At 50.3% G+C, this 24934-nt stretch overlaps 2 protein-coding genes across 2 annotated transcripts in view; both read right to left on the bottom strand.

Annotated features, from left to right (window-relative positions):
* Positions 1-3475, bottom strand: part of wdr70 (WD repeat domain 70) — a 36334-nt gene extending 32859 nt beyond the window's left edge. The window contains exons 1-7 of the mRNA XM_083669700.1: positions 3430-3475; positions 2927-2986; positions 2649-2732; positions 2397-2487; positions 1954-2164; positions 1050-1109; positions 508-641 (exon numbers count right to left, since the gene is read on the bottom strand). Coding sequence (XP_083525826.1) covers positions 508-641; positions 1050-1109; positions 1954-2164; positions 2397-2487; positions 2649-2732; positions 2927-2986; positions 3430-3454 — 665 coding nt within the window. The 5' untranslated portion in view covers positions 3455-3475. The remainder of the gene's footprint in view (positions 1-507; positions 642-1049; positions 1110-1953; positions 2165-2396; positions 2488-2648; positions 2733-2926; positions 2987-3429) is intronic.
* A 250-nt stretch (positions 3476-3725) lies between these two features.
* Positions 3726-24189, bottom strand: cplane1 (ciliogenesis and planar polarity effector 1). Its single transcript, XM_083670757.1, has 53 exons — positions 24088-24189; positions 23796-23931; positions 23578-23697; positions 23177-23409; positions 22862-22968; positions 22597-22753; positions 22330-22433; positions 21869-22051; positions 20940-21192; positions 20433-20615; positions 19518-20320; positions 19104-19285; positions 18901-18981; positions 18618-18782; positions 18373-18540; positions 18013-18250; positions 17759-17892; positions 17380-17597; positions 17003-17167; positions 16189-16336; positions 15970-16079; positions 15711-15860; positions 15308-15419; positions 14848-15184; positions 13586-14594; positions 13287-13441; positions 13027-13181; positions 12809-12918; positions 12421-12485; positions 11974-12063; positions 11521-11788; positions 11006-11428; positions 10153-10893; positions 9789-9970; positions 9586-9676; positions 9401-9458; positions 9060-9194; positions 8832-8882; positions 8603-8718; positions 8276-8480; positions 7923-8170; positions 7736-7835; positions 7419-7634; positions 6984-7043; positions 6546-6579; positions 6148-6279; positions 5843-6029; positions 5688-5743; positions 5393-5569; positions 5139-5296; positions 4817-4912; positions 4550-4707; positions 3726-4431 (listed from the first exon to the last, which is right to left on the bottom strand). Exons 1-53 carry the CDS (start codon positions 24166-24168, stop codon positions 4273-4275), a joined length of 10203 nt encoding a protein of 3400 aa, XP_083526883.1. The 5' UTR covers positions 24169-24189; the 3' UTR covers positions 3726-4272.
* Positions 24190-24934: the final 745 nt, after the last annotated feature.

The raw sequence follows: 24934 nt of genomic DNA, 5'->3' as shown, positions 1-24934 counted from the left end.
GGGTTAAAGAGAGGAACAACAACTCTCCAAATATGGCCCAGTGCAGTGTGTCAGTGACCGTGGCAGCTAATGGATGGGACTGTAATCAGACTAAATGTGGCGTAGAGTTCTGCTAATAACATTCAGGGAAAGCCCGGTCCAGCTCAGCCCATTGGTTACCAAAACCCTAAAGAGAATTCAATCTCCGTTGGGTTCCATGAAATAGAAGATTAAACACATACACGGGGACATGCACGTTCCACTCCCATCTGCTTTTGGGTGGGGTCAATTAGATTCTAAGTAGAGGATCCATCCCTTCTGCATGAGGGCCCACACACAAGGCTCACTGAAGCAGGGCCAAATCAGGTGTGTGTTTATATGTGTGTGTGTGTGTGTGTGTGTGTGTGTGTGCGTGTGTGTTTCGCACAGTCCATGTTTGCCTATCTTGGTCATGTTTGTTCATGTCTATCTTGGTCAAATAGAAAGTTCTGGGAGACAGTGAGTGTACGTTTCACAGTGAGCACTCACCAATCGCAGGGCTGCAGCGATCTGAAGGCATTCAGAGCTGAGTCCATCCCAGCAAAGTCCCAGAAACGGACGTCATAGTCGTATCCCCCCGTGACCAGGCGAGCTCCAGAGGGGTCTAAGGCCAGGGCAGAGACCTAGGTGGGGGAGAGGGGGGTTCATTCACCTGCCAGGGGTAATACCTACCTAGAGTAGTTACTACTGATACCCTTGGACTAAACTACACAGCAGACACCCAAACAAGCCATATAATGAAAGTTTTTAGCGCAGCAACAGACACAAACTTGGCTGAGATTTCCAGTCGTTTGTCTGGCTCCACATTGCCTAGCCTTTTAATGAGTCCTAGAAGAGGTTCACTGGGAAATATGCTGATTAATTAGGTGGTTGTTTGTTCACAACCAGCCACCTCGGGCTATACTCAAATGAGCCACAAATATTGCGTTTATAAGGGTTTTGGAATGCAAACGATTTGTATTTGTTAATGCAATGATGAGAGGTGCTAAATGCTTTTAACAAACACAGGAGGAAAAGGGGGAAAGACTTACTGTTTTGGTGCCGTGCTGAAGAGTGATCTCATGAGTGTCTGGAATCTTCTTCACTGGATTCTGAGAGAGGCACAGACAGAGGAAGTTGTGTACATGTGTGTTTGTGTTTGGTGGAGTGGGCTGGGACTCAGTCATACATGATATTTCAGCTTTAATGGACTGTGTGATGTGTAAAGGCTGGTGTCCGTCCAGTACACCTGCACCCAATGAGAGCGCGGCGTTCGGCCTGAGAGCTACGACATCAATGGAGGCGGGCCTGTCACAGGCTGCCATCCATCACGGAGCCCCGCAGCGGCCTGAAATCACACCTACCCTGAGAAAGCTGGGTGTCTGGGCTATATCACCCATAACGCTCACAGAGCGAGGAGACATTTACTGCTCAGGGAGAGAGAGAGGGAGAGCCAGAGAGCGAGATGAGAGAGAGCAAATTCTCAATGAGAAAACCATCTGGCCTAAGTGTCTTTGGGTGGCGCACTCAGCGGCCTAGACACAAACAGACTTTAAATTAGGGATTTTATGATGAGCAGCTTGGTGCGAGAGAGCTATCCCATGCTTCGTCAGTAGATGAATCCCCTAAAAGTGAATGCAAACACAATGGATGATGTAGGCCTATTATGTCATCTAACAAGACAGGATAATTCAGTTTGATGTTGCGTTGATTGCGACCAGCTACTATTTTTCTAAGACTGTGCTGCCCTCTTGTGGTATATAGAACGCCACACAAAAAACAGTCCTGGTGCTTATACGTAGCAAACTTTTCACCGTTGCAGACTGAGATGTCATGTTTAGAACAAACATGATTAAGAGGATTACATGAGCAGATGGTTTAGACTTAAGACAGTCTACACGCACTGTTTACTTGTATCCTTACATGATAAAGGGGAAAACACAAACACACACTTACATCATCTTCCTCATCCTGCATATCTTCATCAGAGTCTTCATCGTCTGCTGTGCTGCCCCTGTAGCCTGGTGGTAGGGGTGGTCCCACTAAGTCATCATCATCCTCAGCAGTGAGTTGTGGGGGCACTGGGGGGCCGATGAGCTCTGAGTCAGAGTCTGAGTCAGAGTCACTGCCGCTGCTGCTGCTGCCACTGCTCTTATTCTCCTGCTTCCTGCATGGAAATACATGTCCAGGGGATTCCAAAATCATCATAATGCTAAATTCAAAATATCATGCAGGAGTTCACATCTCATCAACCTACATTGTCCATCAGTTCCAGGTTGTAACTCAGATGCAGACATTTACTCTCTAAAAACCAGGTTGATCAGAGCAGACAATGATTACCAGGTAACTGAGTGAGTCAATCCTGCCATTCATTCAGTCATTCAAACTGGGTGGTGTACCTGGGAGCAACAGCAGCTGGAGCTTTGACTTTCTTTACAGAGGCTGACGCCTTGGCTGTGTTCGAGCTCTCCCCTGCTTTCTGTCTTTCCTCTGAGGGAGAGAGAGACACAACTGGGGTTATACACACACACACACACACACACACACACACACACACACACACACACACACACACACACAGGGCCCAAATCATAATGCATCTCACACCGTCTCCTTTGAAAACAGTATTGTGAATATAACCTGCCACTGACCGAGCACTTGCTGACTCCTCTCGATTGCTGTTCTCCGGGTCGTCTCAAAGATGGCATCCAGGTCAAAAGTGCGGGCTTTCTTTCCTGAAGAGAGGAAAGGGAACCAGCTTGATACACATAGTACCCATCGTTTATCATGCACAATCAATGACCCATTACATTTCTGATAGAAGCATTCATTGTGTTTGATAAAATACAAATGTGTCAACTAGGCTACTACAGTCATTAGCATCATAGTTTGAATTTCTCAGCTCATGTAATTGTGGGAATAGTCATACCAAAGCCGGAGAATCCCATGACAGCAGCCATATCTCCATCATCGCTGGGGTCGTCGGGCGCTGAGACACAGGACAGGAGCAATTTAGAACATGTTTACATTCACTGTTTGACAGATCCATTCATTCACAACTCTCTCTGAGTCTGATACTATAAACAACTGTCAAAACTGACCCCAGAGGGTGTACAGCCCGTTGGGACAGACTGCCGATGTCGACTCCACAGGCTTTTGGATATCTCACATACACAAAGACCTGGGCTAACCAATGGGCTAGACTGACTTTTTTTCCGCCTACTCGTTCTGGTTGTGCCAGTACCAGAGGCCAGCATGTTACAGCCAAACATTCACTCACAGGGGCTACCTTTCATCTTTCAGCCCCGTAGCTAAACGTTTACAGGGAAAACACTCGCTAGCTCGCTGGAAACATCGTTCCATGGAATAATGCATCCTATATGCTGGTAACAATCTAAACATATAGCGGTCTAATAACAAAGCAAAGTTTACCATTTCCCACTTTGTTAGGATCCATGTTTTCAGAGTTTACACTGACTGTGCCCCTTCACCCCCGGAAGAACTGTCTGCAGAATAGGAATCAAACACTGCCACCTAGTGATCAATATCAATATCGTATATACATGTGTATCAATAACTACAGTTCATACACTAACTGATGTAACAGACTCTCTTTGGTGTCAATTATAGTTTCGATAAGTACTTTCTGTATAGGCCTTCTGTAATATCAGATTATGTATCTTCAAAATAAAAAAGGAGGCACATAATAGTTTGAAACTGTTTTTTTTTTTTTTATTATTTAAAAAAGGTGATTGCAACAACATTTGAGCAATGCCACAAGGCATGAAGACTACAGTTAATTTCACGTTCCCTAGGAAAACAACATCATCTGTCAAATGATAAAATAATAAAAAACAAAAAAATAAATAATACATTATGTAACAGTATTGAAAACACACACACACACACACACGCACACGCACACGCACACGCACACGCACACGCACACACATTCTTACTCATTAGCAATTCTGAATCTGAAGAAACAGACATGACAAATCTGTTCAATATACATTGCAAAAATGCAATGTATGAACATTTTGCATGAAAATGTCGTTGGGAGAAGGCATGACTAGATGTGCAGTACTGGGCTGCATTTAACCTGCTCCGGGGATGTTGATTCAACTAATGTACAGAACATACTCTAGGCACATGGTGTGACTGTTGTTTCCAAAACATAACGTGGATATGTTGTGATGCTTCCATATTGTCCTGCACTTTATTCACTTGATTGGCTCCTCGCTCCATGCCCACGATGCTCTAAGACTAAGCCAATCAGACTGCTCCCTCGCCGGCCACAATGCTCTCGATGGCAGCCCAGTCCAGTTTGCTGAGGATGCTGCCAGTGCTCTCTGAGAGAGTTTCCAGCCCGTCCAGGCCCGCTCCTCCTGATCTGGCAGCACCACCCTGGTCCTCCGGCATCCACCCGAGGCCCTAGGAACCACCACAGGAATCTCAGTCAGAGCTGAACTAAACAGCCACCGTATCTCAAAATCAGGATTCATAGTTGTAGTAAATCTATAGACAGAACTCATGGGCCCGACTACCGTACCTGTGCCAGATCAGAGTTCTCCAGCCCGAGCAATCTGCGGATCTCTACAGGGGGGTTCCATGGGCTAACCACCTCCCTCTCCTCCTCAGCCTCTCTCTGCTCCCTCCCTCCTCCACCTTTCCGCCCAGGAGGGGACTGGCTCACTTCTCCCCTCCGTTCTACAGGAGGAAACATGGTCATTATGGAACATTATCACCTGAATCTGCAATACAAAGAATAGCATTAATGTGTAGGTCAGCAGGGATGATGTAGAAATACAGCCCTCACCATGGTTGGCTGTCTTAGCCCCAGTCCTGCCCCTCAGGTCTGTCAGCATACCCCGCCGGGTCACCTGGGAGAGGCGGTCCCTTGGTAGAGCGCTCGCTGACACCCAGGAGATAACACAAAGACACACAGGTCAGCTCCTACACTTGGTCACAAATACCTAATACATATCTATTGCAGCACCAACTACTGTAAACCTGCTCCCAATCACACTTCTGCATGTACAGTACAACATTAACTATTGTAAACCTCTAGAATTCTTCATAAGCTGGACCCATAGGAGAAATAGGAGTCATTGATTGTTACTGAAGGTGGAACTACTGACCGGGCCTGTGCAGCCCCAGTCTGCTGCTGAGTGAGCCCTGACCCCTTGACGCAGGTCTTCTCTGACCACGTGGTGCCACCCCTGGAGAGGACAGGGAGCGGGCTTGCCCCACATGAGGTTTTGGACTCCTCTTCTCGCCGACAGATAGACTACGGCCCCTGGAACAACACCGGATCACAAGAATGATCATCCCTCGTTTCAGGTAGAACAATTTCTATTCAATATCCTGAGTCTGAATATGCGAGGCAGTGTACCTGGGGCTGCTGCGGGTGCTGCCAACAGTCTGAGAGGTATGGGGTCTTGTGGTGGTGGGGGGCAGGGTCAGGGTTCGTGTGGAGGTCCTGGGCAGGGTCAGTGGGGTGGTGAGGAGGTCTGTGATCAGACTACAGGCGTCGCGAGCTCTCTGAGAGTGATGCTCCAACAACACCATCCTAAATCCAAACACAGGCCATGTAAAACACACAAGGGGAAACACACACACACACACACACACACACACACACACACACACACACACACATAAATGTATACATTTACGAATGCACATACTTGTCCTTCTCCTCTTTGATTTTCTTATTGATGTTTAAGTCTTTAGAAGTTGGTTTCTGTAGAGAGCAGAGAGAAATAGTATGGACAGTTAGAAGTCAACGGTTCCTGAAACATGACACAAATACGTAAAAACTAAATGCAGGCCAATCTCTCACCAATGTGACAGTGGCAGTGAAAGGTTTGCGCTCCCTCTCCCTCTTCTCCTCCCTCTGTCTGCGGTACTGAACCAGTCTCTCCCTCTGTTTCCTTCTCATCCAGACCCTCAGCTCTCTCCTCTCCTCCTCAGCTCGCATTCCATCCCGCCTTGCCTGCCCGTGCTGCTGCTGCTGCTGCTTCAACCTGCTGTCAATCACAAATCATCCCAGCTGAGAACCAGTCTCAACCAGTCTTAAGTCTCAGCTTGCCACAACCTTAATGGAGAACCAGACAATGAAGTCATGTTGGTTTTGTGGTTCCTAACCTGTTGAGGTGAGCAGCCTGTGTGTGGGACAGCCCCAGGGCAGTGGGGGACATACCCCCCTCCCTCACCAACTCCCCCAAGATGTCTGCCACATCACTCAGCCCGCTGAGACCAAGAGTGTCCTCTGCCCATCTGAGAAAGAAAGGAGAGGGGGGGGGGAGGCAGGAGGAATGGTATGAATAAATGATAAGAACATTATCTTAACAGAATTTTTTGGTGTAATGTATACTGTAAAATGAATAATTAACTATAACACATCTTAGTTCATTTTTAAGTTTAATGTATTCTGTACAAATGTTAAATAATTAACTATAACACATCTTAGTTCATTTTTAAGTTTAATGTGTTCTGTACAAATGTTGAATAACTAACTAACCATAACATAAAGTCTAACTTACTTGCCAGGTGTTCTATCCATGTTGTCTATCAAATCTGCAAGAGAAACACACTCTTTCAACACACAGCGAGGATGACAAAACAGTCAGGTATCACTACCTGAAACACTAGAACAAACAACAGACAAGCATTGGCCAGGTGTACCATTACAAAGTGTGTGTGTGTGTGTGTGTGTGTGTGTGTGTGTGTGTGTGTCTTTGAGGTGACAGCCGGTGTACTGGATGTGTGTGGGTGGATATGGAGGGGGGGGGGGGGGGGGGGGGGTTGGGTGCACTCCTACAACACATATCCACCATAATAGGCTGAGGACTAGGAGTGACTCAGACTGGGCCCCAGGTGTGTGTGACAGACAGTGTGAGTGACAGACAGTGTGTGTGTGTGTGTGTGTGTGTGTGTGTGTGTGTGTGTGTGTGTGTGCGTGACTGACAGTGTGTCCTTACCCTGACTGATCTCCCACCCACGCTGCTCGGGCTCTGATCTGACTGGAGACAACCGCGGGGCTGCAACCACAGAGAGAGAGACCACATTCAACCACTCACTCTGAACACATAGAAACCACCAGCTCCTCTCATATCAGACATATACGTAGCCTGAAGGCACCAAGCAGGAATGTGTGTGTGGGGGGAAACACTAAGAGTTACAGCTCTGGTCAACCAGTAAGAGGAGATGAACTGGAAGTGGCACACCACTACCTCCTGCCCCCGGGCCTAACCACTAACAGACCACAGTTACACTGACATCATCATGGCTCTTTAGCAAATCACTGGGTATATCAAATCACTTAGGGGGGGACAGGGGGGGGATGATGACTTTGTGGTAAAATAAAACATGTCCACGTAGTTTGAATGCTTGGTTGAAGTGCTACTGTAGTGTACCTGCTGTGGGAGTGGGCCGGTAGTAGGGAGCGGAACTCTGACCGGGAGCACAGAGGGGAGAACGAGAGGCGTGCTGTTTCCGAGCCAGAGGAGCAGAGGTGACTATTTCACTATCAAGCCCTTCCTCCTCCTCCTCCTCCTCCTCCTCCTCCTCTTTCTCTCGAAGACCTGATAGCACCGTGTCATTAAGCATGGACCGTCGTGTTCTCCACGCTGCTAAGAACAGGACACACACATACTCACTTTTTTGATCTAGTCGAAAGACACAAATATTTCAGTTCTTTGGGTGTGGTAAAGAGGATGATGTGTGGACTGACCTTGCGGTGAGATGGCCAGAGTGACGGTCTTGTTTAGTGGTGCTCTGTATTCCACATCAGGAGCCATGGCTGGGCTCAGTGTCTCGATGGTGTTCACCAGCTGAGAGAGGGACAGAGAAACATGTTATTCCACTTACCTACAGACCTGGCAGCATGCCTGTATCAGACAGACTAAATGCCATATTACCAGTCTGGTGTTGGCAAACTCTCTCTCCATGTGGTCTGCGATGTTCTGTAGGGCAGCCAGCTGAGCGTCCATCTCTGACAGACGGGCAGAGACCTGCACCATTGGGGTCCTGGAGGAGGCTCGGTTGGCCCCCGGGCTCCTGGTCTCCACATCCCCACCTGTCCCTCTGCTGTCCCGCAGCAGGCTGACAGTCACTGGGTCTCCACTGGGCTCAGAGGGACCAGGCAGAGGAGACAGTACAGAGAGACCTGGAGGACAGAAGACATTACAGACAGAGCCACGGTCAGAAGAAAAGCCCAAATCTACTTATACTCTTGCTGACTGAACACTTTAAACACACTGACCAACACTACCTTGCAGGATATCCTCAGTGCTGGTGTCTGCGTTGGTCAGATCTGGAGGGGCTGAGTTAGTGACAGAGGCTGCCAGCAGGTGGAGCTGTGCAGAGGTGGGGGGAGAGGGGGGAGAGGGGACAGGACTGGGGCAAGATGGCAGCTCCTCTAGCAGAGCTCCGTCCTCCAGGTCAATCACATTGATAAACTGTCGACCTTCTGAGTCCTGAGAGAAAGAGAGAGACAGAAATATATACTTTAGGGGGTAAATGTCTGAAACATTGGTAGTGTACATTGGTGTATTATGTTTTTCTACATTGTTGCGTGTGAAATATTTGTGACTCTGACCGTGTTCCTCCCTGGTTGGGCCTCTCCAGGGGTCTTGGTGTCCCGGACAGGGGGGTCTCTGGAGAACCGCAGGTTCATGAAGACATCAGGAGGAAGAACCGCAGCTGAACCCTCTGCTAGTAAAGACACACAACAGGAGTCATACATAATAATGCAAGTCTTAAATATTGTATTTTTTTTTTCTTATTCTCAGAAACTCTCCCAAATCAACAAACAACAACAAACGTACGTCCAGTGGTGGCAGTAGAAGTGACAGTGTGCTGGGCAGACATGGCTTTGTCTGTGAGTGAGAGAAGAGAACACACAAAAACATCACTTAGCCTCAGAGTACGGTTGGAACAACTTTAAGGATAGAGGCTGCTTAAACCTAACTCGTAAAAAACTGGCAAACAACGTAATATCTTTGAATATAAAGCATCCTCTAAGCAGAACAAGGCTTCGCAGACAGCAGCCTCACCGGTGTCAGTGTTGGTGCAGGCGTCATGGCTCTGCGGAGGTCTCTTGTGTGTGGCGGCGAAGGCATGAAGCTCAGCTGCAGTGGACAAAGCCCTGCCAAGCAGCTCCTGACCAGTCAGCACAGAGTCAAAGGTCCCTGAGGGCCAAAGGTTAAAGTTCATCAAGGAGAGAGAGAGAGAGAGAGAGAGAGAGAGAGAGAGAGAGGGGCTCAGCAATACCAGTGATACCAAAAACCATAAGAATACAGAATATTCGGTCCATCTTGGGGTTTCCCATCAGGGCTTTGGCAGATGAGTGGAAAGAGAAAGGACGAAATGAAAGAATGAACGGACAGATACTCACCAAGAGGAAAGACATAGCCCTCTCCAAGAGCAGACGGTGCAGGCTCCTCCTCATTGAGCTACAGGCAATTTTCAAATACAAAGAAAAAATAACAAAATCGATCTATTTCCCGAGGTGATATCAGTAATGGCAATAGCATTGGTATATTCATATTTTCATAATTTCTTGAGTATTTATTTTCTTACCTCTTGTGGGGGGATGATGGAGTCATCTGGTCTGAATGTGACCACTGCCCTCCCTCCCTCCCTCCTCAACTTCTCCTCCCTTCTCTTCTGCCTGAGGAACAGCACACAAAGGGAAGGTGTTAAATCTACAACAAGCGGGATGAAAATACAAAAATGGAACAGGGGGCGGTAAGAATAGAGAAGGCGTATGTGTAAGACTTCACCTCTTGCTGGGGTAGGTGCTGGTGGAGGGTGTTGCGGGGGCAGTGCCCTGGGTGTGTGCGTTCACTCTGAGCAGTGTGAGTGGGGGCTCCGCAGCCCTTTGCTTCCCTGCAGCCCAGCCCATGAGCTCCTCCAGCGGGATCAGACGGGGCACACGGGCAGAAGGGGTGGCATGGGGCACCATCTGAGTCAAAGACACACAGTGACACAGTTTTAACAGCGTCAGATACAATGTCACTACAAGATATAAGTTAGAACCCTATCTATTGTGCACTTACAGTTTTAGTTTGGTAATTCATGTAAACAATTAAAAAAAATAAAAAAATAAAAATTGATAAAATGTGTACTTTCTATGGTGACACATACCATCCTGGGTGGCTCTGGGTCTCTGTGTAGCAGCTGGATCCTGGGAGTGTGGCCCATAGCTAATGGGGTGAAAGTCAGAGCTCTGGAGGAGTGTGGGAGGGGGATATTAGGGAGGGTGGTGGGAAGACGTGTGTCAGGGTGAAAGCGTAGGAGAGGGAGGCCGTGGACAGGGGGGGGTCTGTGGGCTGGGAGGGTAGGGGCCAGATGATGGGGCTCTGCCCCTCTGGACCTCTCCACCCGGGCCTCTGGGTGATGGGCCTGGGGTGACATGCCCCTGGGGGCTAGGTCGAGGGGAGGGTGGGCGTACTGTGTCAGATTGAGGTGTTTTGGTGGGGCTGTGGACTCTCTCTCTGCTCCTCTCCTCCTCCTCTCCTGCTCCTCTACTCTCCTCAGGGCGGCTGGGTCATACTGGTTGAGGTTCAGGTGGGGGGGCCCAGCGCTGGCTCTCCTCTCAGACGGGGGTCCCCAGGCCTCTCGTACAGGGACAGTGTGGGAGGCCCTCTGTAGAGACAGCAGAGGAGGGTGGAGCTGGAGTAGCTTCAGCCCTGAGGTGAGGGCAGAAGGGCTATGATTTAAGGTGTCCCGTGAGTGGCCATCAGGGGGCGGTAGCAGAGGGGCACTCGTGGTGTGGGGATTGGTGTCCACAGTGGTCAACAGCCCATGAGAGGACGGGATCAACCTGTGGCTCTCCCTCTGGATGTTTCCTGATGACTCAGGTCGGACAGATAAAGGCTGAAACTCCTACGGACAAGCAAAGTCAATTCAGTTTGTTTTACATTGCTGAGTGTGTAGAAGTTCAAGTGACACTGAAATGACATAGAGGACAACATCCCAAATCCCCTCCTGATCTTACCTGAGAATTGAGCTCTGTGCTGTGGTGGGGATCCCGTTCCCTTGTAGGAGGGCTCGTAGTCCGCTGGGTGTTTCTGGTGGCTCTGTGTGCCCTGCGTAGGGGCTCAGGGGCTGGGGGAGCCTGGGCTGAGCTCTGGAGGACTGGCTGGTCTGGGGACAATGGCCTGGGGAGCTGGTGGGACTGGGGCGTATTAGATGCCGACACTGGAACAGTAGCCTGTGTCTGGGGCGTAGGAGACAGGTGGGCGTGGGAGGGGATCAGATTGGGCCGGGGGAGAAGTGTGTCGGGGTGGGAAAGGGGCATGTTGGGATGTGAACAGGGTGCGTTGGACTGGGCCAGGAGCGTGTTGAGTTGAGAGAGCGGAAGGTTGACAAAGGAGGCTCCCACCACCTGCATCAGACTCATAAAGTTGATCTGTTGTAACTGGAGAAAAACAAACAGTCATTACATCTTAACTACATTGAAGTTTGCCATTTGCCAGTTTGCAGTTTCCTCTGCCTGCTGTAAATAATTACCTGCACCAGTTTGAAGAGCTCGTCCTGCATCAGCTGTCTGACAGGGTCTGTCTGGGCTGGTGGGGGCTGGCTGGGAGCAGGTGGGGGCTGGGGTTGGCTGGGAGCAGGGGGGGCAGCAGTAGCAATAGCAGTAGGAGTGCTGGGGACGGAGGTCCTCTGGGGCTGTTCTGCAGTAGGAGCAGAATCTGCTGTCTGAGCCCCAGTCTGAGGCCCTGCCATGGGGGGGAGGGATGGAAGGTTGGGCTGAGGAGGGGCGTCACTGGGAAGTCTGAGGAGGACAGGGCAGTCACAGTCACAGCTTGAATGACATGAATGGTATTTCAAAAAGGTCAGTCAGTTCCCTCTGGGATTAAAAGCATTAAGGCTAACTGTCTAAGAGTAACTGGCTACGAGGCTAACTGTCTAAGCTTGCATTACAGTTAACACTCAGATGGTCTTGAGTCTCATACTTACATAGTAGTTGTCACTTCTTGAGCGATATCAGATGACGTCCTTCTCCGTGAGTCATCACACAGCAGATTCTCAATCTCTATCACCTCGTCTCTACAACAAACACAGTTGTTATTGTTTACCAGCACACAGAAACATTATGATGCATAAGTAAACATAAGTAAACAAAGAAACAAAGACATATAATGCAAGCCACACAATATCTGTCTACCTTGGAAACAATGCACAAGGTCTGTAATACCATACTGTAGCCTCTATTGACTAGCACCATGGTAACAACAGCTTACCTACTCACTCAGCCAACCAGACATGGAAATTTAAAACTGGGTTTGGCTCGTGGGCCTACATGGCCTTTAGTATGGCTGGTATTCTTGTTGCAGTTGTTTAGTAAATCTGATCAACAAATCCCCAGACAGTTCCCCCAGACCCACGCCTTATTCGAGCACTTACTGAGAGCTGACACTCGAGACGTCCCTATCTCTCTCGGAACACTGCAGGTCTGCTAGTGTTAATGCCTAGGGAGGACATAGGACATAGGGAGGACACACACACACACACACACACACACACACACACACACACAGACACAGACACAGACACAGACACAGACACAGACAGACAGACAGACAGACAGACAGACAGACAGACAGACACACACACAGAGAGGAGGTTCATTTAAGGTCCTGGACACAGAGGAACCAACCACCCAGTACATGTAGTTACACACTATCATCCATTATGTTATTGAATCTCACGTTTCCATGCACATGTCTTTCATTTCCAACGTAAGTTTAAAACAACGGAAAGGTGTGACTGTGACAGGTTGTGGTGTGCCTACCCTGTCCCGTGGCCTGCTCAGTGTTGTGGGGAGGCCTGTTATCTGCACAGAGATGTTGGGGACGGAGAGAGATGACGACGCCCTCGACGTCTCTTCAGCATTGCTGCTGTCTGTGACATCGTCAAAGTCAACAGATGAATGGCAAAATCTCAACATTTTTTAAAAGTTAGAGAGTAAATATGAATAACCGACTACAACGACACTGAGGAGCAGCTCACCTTCTCTCTCAGCGGCAAGGTCGAGCTCGTGGTCTGACGAGGGTCGTCGGGAGTCTGTCACGTTCCTCTCAGAGTCGGCGGTCACTCTCTCCCCATCGTGAAGGTGTGAGGTCCCCCGGGATGTCACTCGTTCTGCTTCCTCAGTCTGTGACCCACTGCTGGGGAACACAAAGAGATCCACGCTGACACCTCAGTAAACACACACACACACACAAACTCACACACACACACAACTCACACAACTCACACACACAACTCACATGGACAGTTCTCTGTGCTGGGCGTCCTGGTCAGGCAGGTTGATGGGGGTGTCAGTTGAGCCAGGGTAACCAGTATCCACACTGCTGTCTCCCTCCAGCTTCCAGCCCACCTCAGGCTGCAGTACTGGGGCCACAGTCCACTCCCTCGCTGGTACCTGACCAGGGAGAGGAGGACAAGAAGGGTTAAAAACTGTTAAAGACCTGATCGCTGCATGTATGTAACAAAGACCACAAATAATACACATCCCTAAAGAATGGTCAATGGATAGCTCATATGAGCACAAACAGCACATACTGACCTGGAGGTGAGCGCTGTACCGGTCTGTCCCCAGCAGGGCGGCGGTGTACCTGCGCTCCAGCATGCTAAGGGCCGTGAGGACGGCAGGGGCAGAGGCTTTGACCCGCATCATCACCGCCCCTCCTCCAGCCTGCCCTCCACCCCCTGCCTCCCTCTCCCTCTCCCTCTCCTTCTTCCTGCTGGGGTGTCCCAGCAGCACCCTCTTGTCAGCCCAGCGCACCATCCACTCAAGCAGCCTGCCCAGCCCTGGGAACTGGGCCTCCAATTTAGGGTCCAGCTCCTGTTGAAGCTCCACAGCCTCCATGGGGGTCAGGGATCCAAACATCCAGCGGTCTGACTGCTGCTCCCAGGGAACGGAGCTCTGACTGGGGCTAGTCTCAGAGCCATAGGTGTGGGCCTTAGGTGTGGGCTCTGGGGCTGGCCTGGACTGCAACCTGAGGCCAAACAAACCCTGCTGCTTCCCAGTCCTGAGCCCAGGGAGGGAGGGGGCAGGTAGACTGGGTCTGGGAATGGGGGTCTCGCTGTGGAGCGAGGAGGGGGGTGCTACAGGGGTGTGGGCCAGGTGGACTGGCTTGTAGCAGTGGCCAGCTCTGAACACAGGGGTGTCACCGCCCGCCTGTCTCCTGGGGGCGTGGTGTCCATCTCTCTGGCGGCGGCGGAGTGTGGTGAGCACATCGAAGGTGAGGGAGTGCAGCTCTCTCTCTCTCAGCTGGGTGCAGAAGCCCTTCAGCAGGGGGGGGTCACAGCCAGAGTCCCCCCCCTCAGGGCCGTCCTTCTCCAGCACGTAGCTGAGGAAGAGCTCCAGGAAACGTAGGTAGTCCTCATCGTCCAGCTCAAACTCCCAGGTCCCAACCACAGGCAGGGTGGGGCTGTCCTGCTTGGACCCCCTCACGGGGTCCTGGGTTGGCCCAGCTCGGCTCTCACCCTTCTCCTGGATGCTCTCCCCCACTGTCACTTTACCTCCAGGCTTGTCTGCTTTGTCCTGCACCCTCACGCTCTTGCTCTCTTGCCTGAAAAGATGAATTGACACAATGACAAAGTCAGTCCAAAAGAAACAGTTCTATAGACAGTTCAATCAAGTTACCCGATGATGTTGCTACAGGAGGCACAGTCTCTCTACCTGGAATGAGGTGAATTGATTCTGATCTCTGATAGTAGAGTAAGATGATCTCTCATAGTATTGATGGATTTGACGTCACTAACAGGCTGACTTCAGTGACAAACATTGCTGACAGGTGAATTCCTTCCAGATAAACGGTCTACCTGTGCGGTGGCCTGCTGTGCAGGTCTGGAGAGAGAGCCTCAGAAGTGTTCTCAGCCGTGTCTCCATCACTGTACACCAGGGGGCGCCCACAGTCAGTGAGGGTGCTGTTGCTCAGACTGGCTCCCAGCGAGAAGCGCTCTAGCATGGCTGTGCCATGGCCTCCTCCTCCTCCTCTCTCCTCCTCCTCTCTCTCCCACAGGTAGAGCTCCAGGGGCGCCAGGTGCCTCCCCACACGCCGCAGGTCCTTCCTCCTCTGTCGGAGCCTGTCCTGCATGACAATTATCATCATCTCCTCACCCTCCTCCTCATCCTTCACCTTACCATTCTGCTCCGAGGCTAGAGGAGAGACAAGATGTGAGGGGGAGAGAACGTCGATGAGTAAGATGGAGAGAAATGTACAAAGATGAGATGAGAGACAGATCTACAGTCGGCTGCAGTAGAGCAGAGACGCTACAGTACCTGGGACAGTGCAGTGTCTCAGTCTCTGGAGCAGTGAGTTGTACTTCTCCCTCAGAGGGACCCTGACTGACTCCTCCTCCTCTGGGAACGCCCGCACCAGACTCTCTGCCACCTGAGGACAACATAGATAAACCACTCTATACCACTCACTCCCATATAGAACACCTCCATAGCAGGGGAGGCTGCTGAAGCTAGGAATCAGAGGACGGGTTCATTGTAATGCACGGAACGGAGTAAGGAATGGTATCAAACATAGATTAAAAACATGTGTTTGGATACCATTCCTTATTCCTTCCCATGCATTACAGTGAGCCCGTCCTACGATTTCTCCATAGACACCAGTCACTCTAAGTAGTAGCGTCTGTTTAATGAGTGAATGTAAATGAAGTGAGTGATTGTTCACCATGTTGACGGGGGGTAGTTCAGACACCAGGCTGAGAAGGGTGTCCTGGAGGATCTCCTCAGCGTTCAGGAAGCGCGAGAAGGGCATGAAACGACACGCCCAGTGGAGAGCCGCAACACAGGAAGCTGTCACCACAGAGTCATCCGAGACCTACAGGACGAATACACAGGCGTACACAACTGTCAACTGTCAAATAACTGAGGATAAAAAAACAAAAACACATTCACATTCTTGAATCTTCACACAGAAGTAGGAGTACCTGGGTGTCTATCCCACAATTCCTTGCAGCCTGGTACTTCCTGCAGGACATGGAGAGTTGGTCCCTGACATGTAGCATCCAGCACAAGCCACACAGCTCCCTGAAGCAGGCTAGAGGAGACACACACAATCTCTCTCACATGTGATGCTTCAATGGGGTGAATGGTGGTTAAATGGTGTATGTGATATATATATAAATGTGACATAGAATGTCTCTCACTGATAGTTTGTATAGTGCCAGGATCCAAGTGTCCATCACCACTGGGTCCCAGCCTGAAGAATCCACTACGGCTGACAAACTTCATCAGGCCCTCTGGGAAAGACTTTTCCTTAGCCACTGACTGCTGCTGGGAGTATTTCTGCCGGATCTGAAAACCAACCAACCACAAGTAACTCGCCAGGATATCCAGCATTACTCTAATCCTGAATCCAGTGGGAAGGTAGGGGTTGGAGACGGGTGGGAGGGTAGGGGTTGGAGGGTAGGGGTGGGAGACAGGTGTTGGAGGGTAGAGTAGAATGTTGGAGACAGGTGTTGGAGGGTAGAGTAGAGGGTTGGAGACAGGTGTTGGAGACAGGGGTTGGAGACAGGTGTTGGAGGGTAGAGTAGAGGATTGGAGACAGGTGTTGGAGGGTAGAGTAGAGGATTGGAGACAGGTGTTGGAGACAGGGGTTGGAGACAGGTGTTGGAGGGTAGAGTAGAGGATTGGAGACAGGTGTTGGAGACAGGGGTTGGAGACAGGTGTTGGAGACAGGGGTTGGAGACAGGTGTTGGAGGGTAGAGTAGAGGATTGGAGACAGGTGTTGGAGACAGGGGTTGGAGACAGGTGTTGGAGGGTAGAGTAGAGGATTGGAGACAGGTGTTGGAGGGTAGAGTAGAGGGTTGGAGACAGGTGTTGGAGACAGGGGTGAGAGGGTAGAGTAGAGGGTTGGAGACAGGGGTTGGAGACAAGGGTTGGAGAGTAGGGGTTGGAGACAGGGGTGAGAGTGTAGAGTAGAGGGGGGTTGGAGACAGGGCAGAGAGGGTAGGAGTGTACCTTGTGGAGGTGGTGGCGGCAGCGGCGCAGGTGGCTAATGTACCACTGGGCCGCAGGGCGGGAGCAGCGAGCAGACCTCAGAAGTAGCAGCACCCTCTGGACGACCCCAGACACCCTGTGGCGAGACGACCCCTCCAGGAGCTGCGCAAAAGACCCTGAGGGGTCCTAGGCAGCAGAAACACACACACACACACACACACACACACACACACACACACACACACACACACACACACACACACACACACACACACACACACCTTAAGTCTCATGTATCAACAACATCGTAAAACTCCATTTCACCTTCTAGTATTCCCTTGATTTCGGGGTGCCTTCTCAGTGCCCCTCTATACAGGTGACTGTCCTCTGGTGCATACCTGTGTGTTGGGTGCAGGCTGGGGGCAGTAGAGAGGGGGTGCCGGCAGGTACAGTCCTATAGGCACCAGGGCAGGCAGGCAGGAGGCCAGGTCTTTGGCTGAGTCCAGCAGAGCACACAGTGGCTGAGACAGCACATCTACTCCAGCCATGACCGAAGCCTTCAGGATCTCCTGCACCGACTGCTGAAGCAACTCCATATCCTCCCCTTCTAGAGAGTCTGAGAAAGAATGAGAGAATGATGAAGATGGAGGGTAGGGAGGGAGACAAGTAACGTACGATGGGCTAAAGAAAGATATGGAAAAGAGAGTGGACAGATGTATTTAGTATACACTACATAGTATATACTATCATAGTATACATTGAGACTAGTTAACACACCTGTAAAACTCTTGTAGGTCTCCTCGTCTGCTTGTGTCTCCTCTGGCCCAGCTTTTCTGCCCAGAAGAGACTCCAACTGACCCTGAAAGATGCTACCGGCCTCAAGGGCTGCTGGGAGATGTAGTTCTTTCCATCTGAGCCTGAAGTGACAAGCAAGGACTGTCAACAGAAACTTACAGAACAGTTCAGCACCTCTTCATGTAACAGCAGTCCTTCAAGAACACACACACACACACACACAGACACACACACACACTGACCCAGTGAAATCACAGTGCTCCGTGCAGTAGCTGCTGTAGGCCAGGCCGAGGGAGGCTGCGGTCTTCCAGTCACCCAGGCGATGAGCTAGCCACACAGCCTCAGGCAGCAGCCCCCCCTGCAGGAGCAGGTCCTGAGCATAGCCCACTGTCCACACCTCCGACAACTGCTGCCCCCGCACCGCTCCCGCCACACGCTCCTGGCACAGAGGCACAAGGCGGCCAACACCTGGGGCTGGGAGGGGAAGGTAGATAAACACATCAGCCTTATAGACGCACTGACATGCACGTCAAATACGGACACACACACGGGTGGTGGTGGTGGTGGTGGTGGGTGTGTGTCTGTGGTCTTCTTACCATGTGGGAGGTGTAAGGGAGGCAGTATGTCCACGCTGTGTGGGGGTAGGATGAGCAGGGGCTGGTTGGTGAAATAGGAGGCCATGAACCTGCCCAGAGTCTGAACCACAGCACAGGCTGCCTCACTGTGGACCTTCCCAGGCAGCCAGAAGCCAGGGACAGCCTCCTCTACAACCAACACATACAAGTTTTTAGGGTTAGGGTATTAACCTGATAGGACAGACTGGGACTGGGCCAGACAGTACCTGTAGTGTGGGTTCTGTCCTCCCTCTGTGACCCAGCCTGGCGGAGTAGCAGATGGGCCATGTGGTCCCCCAGCCCCTGGGCCTCCCTCAGACGGTACTGGAACAGCAGCCCGTACAGCAGAGCCAGGCACAGGCGCGTCTCCACAAACCCACTCCGTGGCCCATCTGGGGAATCAGACATGACCCCTTTACTGTACAATCTCCGGCGTTCATATTGTCCTCCACAACTCTGTTTGCACTGATTGGACTGTAGGAGTAGAGTTCATATATCCATGCTTCTCACCTCTCTCTCTCTCAGCCCACAGCTCAGCCCTCCAAGCGTTAGCACTCTCTGTGTACGACCCCAACAGGAAATGCTGTTCCCCTGGGGAACCCGAAAGAAAGCTGCACATTTAAATGATCGCTCCCTATGGAGTAACTGCAAGTAATGACACAAAAGCCACACAACAAATAACTTAAGGCTTCACTTAAAGCCTTTACTCATACCTGTGTAGCTTAGCAGGGTTGGGCCTGCATCCAGCCTGTCTCTGGCCCCTTGAAGAGCTGTCTGGATCTGGGACAGGATGAGAGACACACGCCCCTGCTCCTCCTCCCAACCCCTCAGGCCTTTCAGCTCCTCCCGGTACTGCAGGGCGTGTCTGTACACTGCACGCCACACTCCCAGCAGTCTGCACAAGGACAACAGAGGAATAGGACTACGATGAAAACTCTTGACACATAAAACTAAAGCACCAGTCCGTAAATTCAGGAAAGTAGCATCTATTTACAGAGAAAGAAACAGTGGTTAACTTAGTATTTGTTCTTCTTCTTTTCTTCGACACACACGCGCACGCGTGCTCACACACAGACACGCGCACACATGCGCACACACACACACACACACACCAATAGGCTGACTACCTGCTGGACGGCTTCTGAGGTAAAGGCAAAGCATCTTGTAAAGTCCCAGGCCTCACTCCCTCCTCCTCCTGCAGCAGAGGCACACAGTAGCTATCTGAGGGCTGGGGAGGCTGTGAGAGCTCCCCCTGCTGGTGGGAGGACCCCCAGGCTGATTTCTGCTGCAGGCTGTAGGTGTGGTCCAGACAATGGGAGGTCAGCTGGAGGATGAGGAGGGCTGTGGAGAGACTCTGAGAGGACAGCTGTCCAGCCTGGAGGAGATCAAAGGGAGGGGAGAGGAGCAGGTGTACTAGCTGTTGGGTGAGCTCCACAGTCAACCCCAGGCAGCTCCTCCCCCCTGTGTGAGGGGCGTCCCAGGGAAGGAAAGACAGAAGGGTCCTGAGGAGGTGGAGAAGACGGGAGGAGAAGGGGATGCTCTTCTTCTTCTTCCCTGAATGGGAGCTGGTGTTGGCGGTCAGACGTAGGAGTGCAGTGAAGCGGACAGCACAGCGAACTGTGTACCTGAGCAGACACTCTCTTTGCTCCACAGCGCCCCCCAGGGACACACCAAGAGCCCAGGCGGTCAGGAGGCTGTCCTGCACCCTACGGAGCTCAGGAGAGAGGGACGGGGGCCTCCTCTCTGAGTCCACAGAATCAGAGCCATGGTCTGGGTCTAGCTCTGGGTCATGATGGGGGTTAGGGTCAGGAAGAGTGTCAGCGAGAGCATGGAGGGTGTCGAACATTGAGGCAAACTCAAGCCGACCGCCATCCTCCATATGTGAACCCAGGGGCGGTCCTTCTATATCAGAGTCATCCTCAAATAACGCCTGGGGAATCACACATACAGACAGACCATCAGTTGAGAGACTCACATCTATAGACATACAGTATTTACACAGATTTTATATGGAAAAAAACAACCAATATATATGGTCTGACCTGGACTCTTTGAACCAGCTCCCTGGTGTCCCCCATGCCTCCCTGGTCCTGTAGGAATAGGGGCAGGGTGGATACGGGCGTGGCTGTGGGAGTGGGGACAGACGTGGCTCTGGTTCTCAGCTCCTCCAGGCTCCTGCTGACCTTCAGGCAGGACACGGACTCCAGCCACGCCCTTGCATAGGGCTGGGAACATACAACAGAGACCACAGCAGAAATAATGAACAACAGGAGAATTCCAGGGGAGAAGGTTGGATAATGACCTAGTCACTCTGAGGGATTACTTCAGCTACACAACATAAGCAAATGGAGCTTCCCTGGAAAGTAGAATCCCCCCCCCCCCCCCCCCCCCCATCTACGGTTTGTTTGTCTGGCAGCTATTTGTTTGTCTGTTTGTAAGCTGTTGCTTTTTGAAAACCTTTTGGAATTATTATTATAGATTTACTATAATAATAATTTACTAAAGTAAATCATTTATTATTTCGACTTGCTAGACAACCCGTAGACAACCTGTGAACGCTCCAGGGTCCTGCTGGCCCTCTCCAGGCCCAGGCTGGTGTCCTTCAGTAGGGCTCTGAGGAGCGAAGCAGGGGAGGGGCCCTCAGGCACCCTCAGCACCGAGGCCTGGTAGCCGTCGGACACGATGAGGTAGGGCAGCCGTGGGTGCCACGACACAGAGTAACGCTGCCTCAGGACATCCAGCACAGACGCGCTGGAGCTGGACAGACAGGCGTCCCCCCTGGCCCCCGCTGAGACTGGAGGTCTGACGAGAGAGGAGGGAAGGACAGAGAGAGAGAGAGAGAAAAAGCAAACAAGGGAGAGATTAATATATGCAGCAGGAATCGTCCTTATTCGTGCACACACTAATATAGTAACATGCTTTTAACAGGACAAATGTACACTAATGTACATCATGTACACTAATGGACATACATTATTAATTTCAGTGAATGTAGATGCAGAATCCATGCAACAGACTCAGTGCTGTTTCAAGTGTCAAGAGTGGGGAAGTGAACTCAATTCAGGTATGTGCTGTGGAGACTCAATGCCAAAATGAGTTTACCGTTACTTACATGAGGAAAAACCACACAATGACGATGTTTGACGAGAAGAGCGAAGAAATAGATAAAGAGGATGACTACAGATGAGGGAGGAAAAGAAGGACAGGAAGTAAAGAGAGAAATGAATCGAGCCATGTAAAATAATCTACAAGTGAATTCAAGAGAAGCTCAGCAGGAGAGAATGGCATTCGATAGCTATGGATTGATTGATGAAAAGTACAACCAACATTTCATGGTATATTTCCTGTAGGAGAGAACACACACGCTTTGTTTCAAAACGGAGTGGCTTATATTGGTGTCATCAGCAGGTTTGTGTTTGTTTGTGTGTGTGTGTGTGTGTGTGTTTGTTTGTTTGTTTGTGTGTTAGTGTGTGTGTACCTATAGGTGACAAGAGGATGCAAGGGTAGGAAGTGTGCCGGTCCAAAGTCAACATTGCACCCTGAGGTAGACAGGCAGAGCAGCCCTCCCAGACGGGCCAGCATGAGGAAGGAGCCTCTCTTCAGCACGCAGGCCAGATAGAGTCCTCCTGCTGCCCAGCTCACACTGCCCACCCAGTACGACCTGCAGGCACACGTTGGAGTTTCAATCTGTGCCTGAAACACATTGAGCTGCTCAATGCTCACACACACAATCTGTGCCTGAAACCCACACTGCTCAATGCTCACACACACACTTTTCTCTTACACACATACATGCTTCACACACATACATACTGTACCTTGTAGTGGGGATTTTTTTTTTAGATGACTACAGTTGATGTTTAGACTTGTGTATTTGTGTGATCAGGTGTACAATGTTAGTGTATTACGAGACATGAGGAGAGATCAATGGCAACATACCTTACATATTTGGATGGGATGGTGAGTTTCTTACTGCCACATCCACCCAGACCACTGGACACAGTCACAAAGTTCTGTGTGCTGACAAACAAAACCTGTGTAGCCTGCACAAACACACACAGACAAACCATGAACAGCCAGTCACAGATTTAGTTGTTTTACTTTTCTTGTTGACTGAGATGTTTATGCATGCTTTTGACAGTGTGAGGAAAGTGAGTTCATACCAGCTGATCGAAACGGAATAACTCAGTTGATAAGAATTCTTACCCTGGGGTCTCTCTGGTTCAGGACTATGGCCAATAGGAGGCCGTCAGGGGAGAACGCTGGCACCAGTGCCCCTCTTGACTTGACCGGGCGACAGGATGGGGTGAGGCGGGACATGGGGTATGTCTTGGTGACCCAGTGTATACTGTACCCCACAGAACTGCAGAAAGTAAAAGGCATAACAATCACAGGCCTTCATGATGAGAAATGTTATTGTCTTAACATGGTAATGGAACAGTATAGAGGAGTCATCTCACTGTCCACTCACCAGACTTTGCGACCTCTGCCCTCCTCCCATTGGATCTTCAGGAAAGTGACACTTAGCTTGTTCCCAGAGGTGAACACAAATGCTGACAAGCAGACATCTCCCACTGCCTGTTATGGACAGAGAGACAAAGGGGTAAGAGAGGGAGAGAACCAGGAGTAAAAGAAGACTTTGCTTAAGACAACAATGGGACAGAGTTGAACTCGTGTACAGGTCTACAAGTCAAAGGCCCAGAAGAACATTACAGTAGGAGGTCAACTAGAGATGAAACATTTCCAACAGGATCTTTTCTATCCCTGTGAACAGAATAGTCCTCACCTCCCCCCTGATGAAAATGTTGTGGTGGGACGCCTCCTTGTCCTGTGGAGATGGCAGAGCTGCGTCTTCAGGGGGTTGTATCTGAACCCAGCGTCCCCTGGCGGTACCATCCCGTACCACTGCCAAGTCCTTTATGTCAACACACTCCCACAGGAACACCTGCCCCATGAGAGACACCAGGAGCACCCGCATCCCATCCCCTGAGACCAGAAGAGACAGGCGCACGGAGGACCCTGTGGAAACACACACACACACACGCACACGCACACACACACACACACACACACACACACACACACACACACACAGGTGGTAAGGATATGGAACAGGGTTGGTAAGCTTGAAAATGCCTCACAGTAACAGTGGCTTTTGACAACATTCACATCCATAAACATACCAACCTTGAGCTGCAGTAACTAGCTGAGATACTGTAGGGACTGCTGCAATGGTCTTTAAGGAGTCTTTGTCTCTGCTCCATAGAAACATCTCTCCGGAGACAAGTAATCCTACAAGCCACACACCTGCAAATAACAAACCAGAAAAATGAGGAGAATTGCTGTGTCTAAATTGAAATTGTTATGTATTAAGTTGTAGTAGCTAAATTGAAGTCACTGCACACCATTCTGGGATGCTGCCATGGTTACCACCCTGGGGAGGAAGGGTTGCAGTTTGGGGGTCTTCTTCTTGGTACGCCCAGACACCATGTTGATCTCACTGATCCGCTTGTCATCCAGCAGAAAAACAGTCTCCTTCTCCTGCACATTAGATTTGTTGAGTGACTCTACAGTTTGTGACACACAATCGCAAACCGCACAGATTAATTTCAAACATCATCACTTGTCTACTCCACACCAGGTACTAGTGAGTTTCAGCTTGCTCTTTACTGGTGTATGACAATTCCGTCTCCTCACCAATCCGAGCCAGCAAAACCGCGGCCATGGTTTCTTCCGTTTGATGCTGGATGACAGGACAACCTCCAGCTTTAACTCCATCTTTAGCAGATTTCGACCTTCACCACCAATCAATGAAACGGGACATCTTGCAGCTTCCTCTCAGGCAGGTCTTTCTGAGAGAACCAGAGCAGTATAGATATATTCATTCACTCATTGTTCATTCATTGATTGTCACGATATATTAAGTCTAGCCAGTCCAGTGTCACTGGCAGTGATTATCTCAAGTCAGATGCTCATGCTGTAGACTGGCGCATATAGACTGTGGGGATCATGAAAAGTAGCTAGCTATGATTCGTAAACAACATAGTTGGTACTGTATCTGTCTCCGCTTGCTAGCTAGCTAGCTAACTTAGCTTGCCTAGCGAAGCGTCCACAGCAACAAGTCAAAGGCAAGACGAGGACTAGTAGACTCAGCAAAGCTGGTTGGTTGTTTACATTCTGGCAGGAACGTTAGCTAGCTAGCTAGCACTGTGATTGGCAAACAGGTAAGCCATGCAATCGTTTAAGTGAAGACTCTTTGTACTTACAATTGCTGCAAGAGTTTGGTCCATTGATATGCATGACATTATCTTGAACTATTTCGAATTTCCCTCTGCTTCCGGAGTCCGATAATGACGACCCAAGATCCTGAGTGAAGCTACGGCGTTGCCTAGGGAGCCAGCCAGCAGACCCTGCCCTCCCAGAGAACCATTGCACCCAAAAGAAGCTATACTGACATCCTGTGGCCAATATGAGTACTGCGGCTATTACGCTGTGGTGCTGGCTAGGCTGTCCAAATTCACGTTTAGTATTTCAGTCATTTTGT

Source organism: Argentina silus (genome assembly GCF_951799395.1).
Source record: "Argentina silus genome assembly, chromosome: 5".
Lineage (NCBI taxonomy): Eukaryota > Metazoa > Chordata > Actinopteri > Argentiniformes > Argentinidae > Argentina > Argentina silus.
The sequence above is the reverse complement of the archived record's forward strand: the minus strand, read 5'-3'. Positions and strand labels throughout refer to the sequence as shown.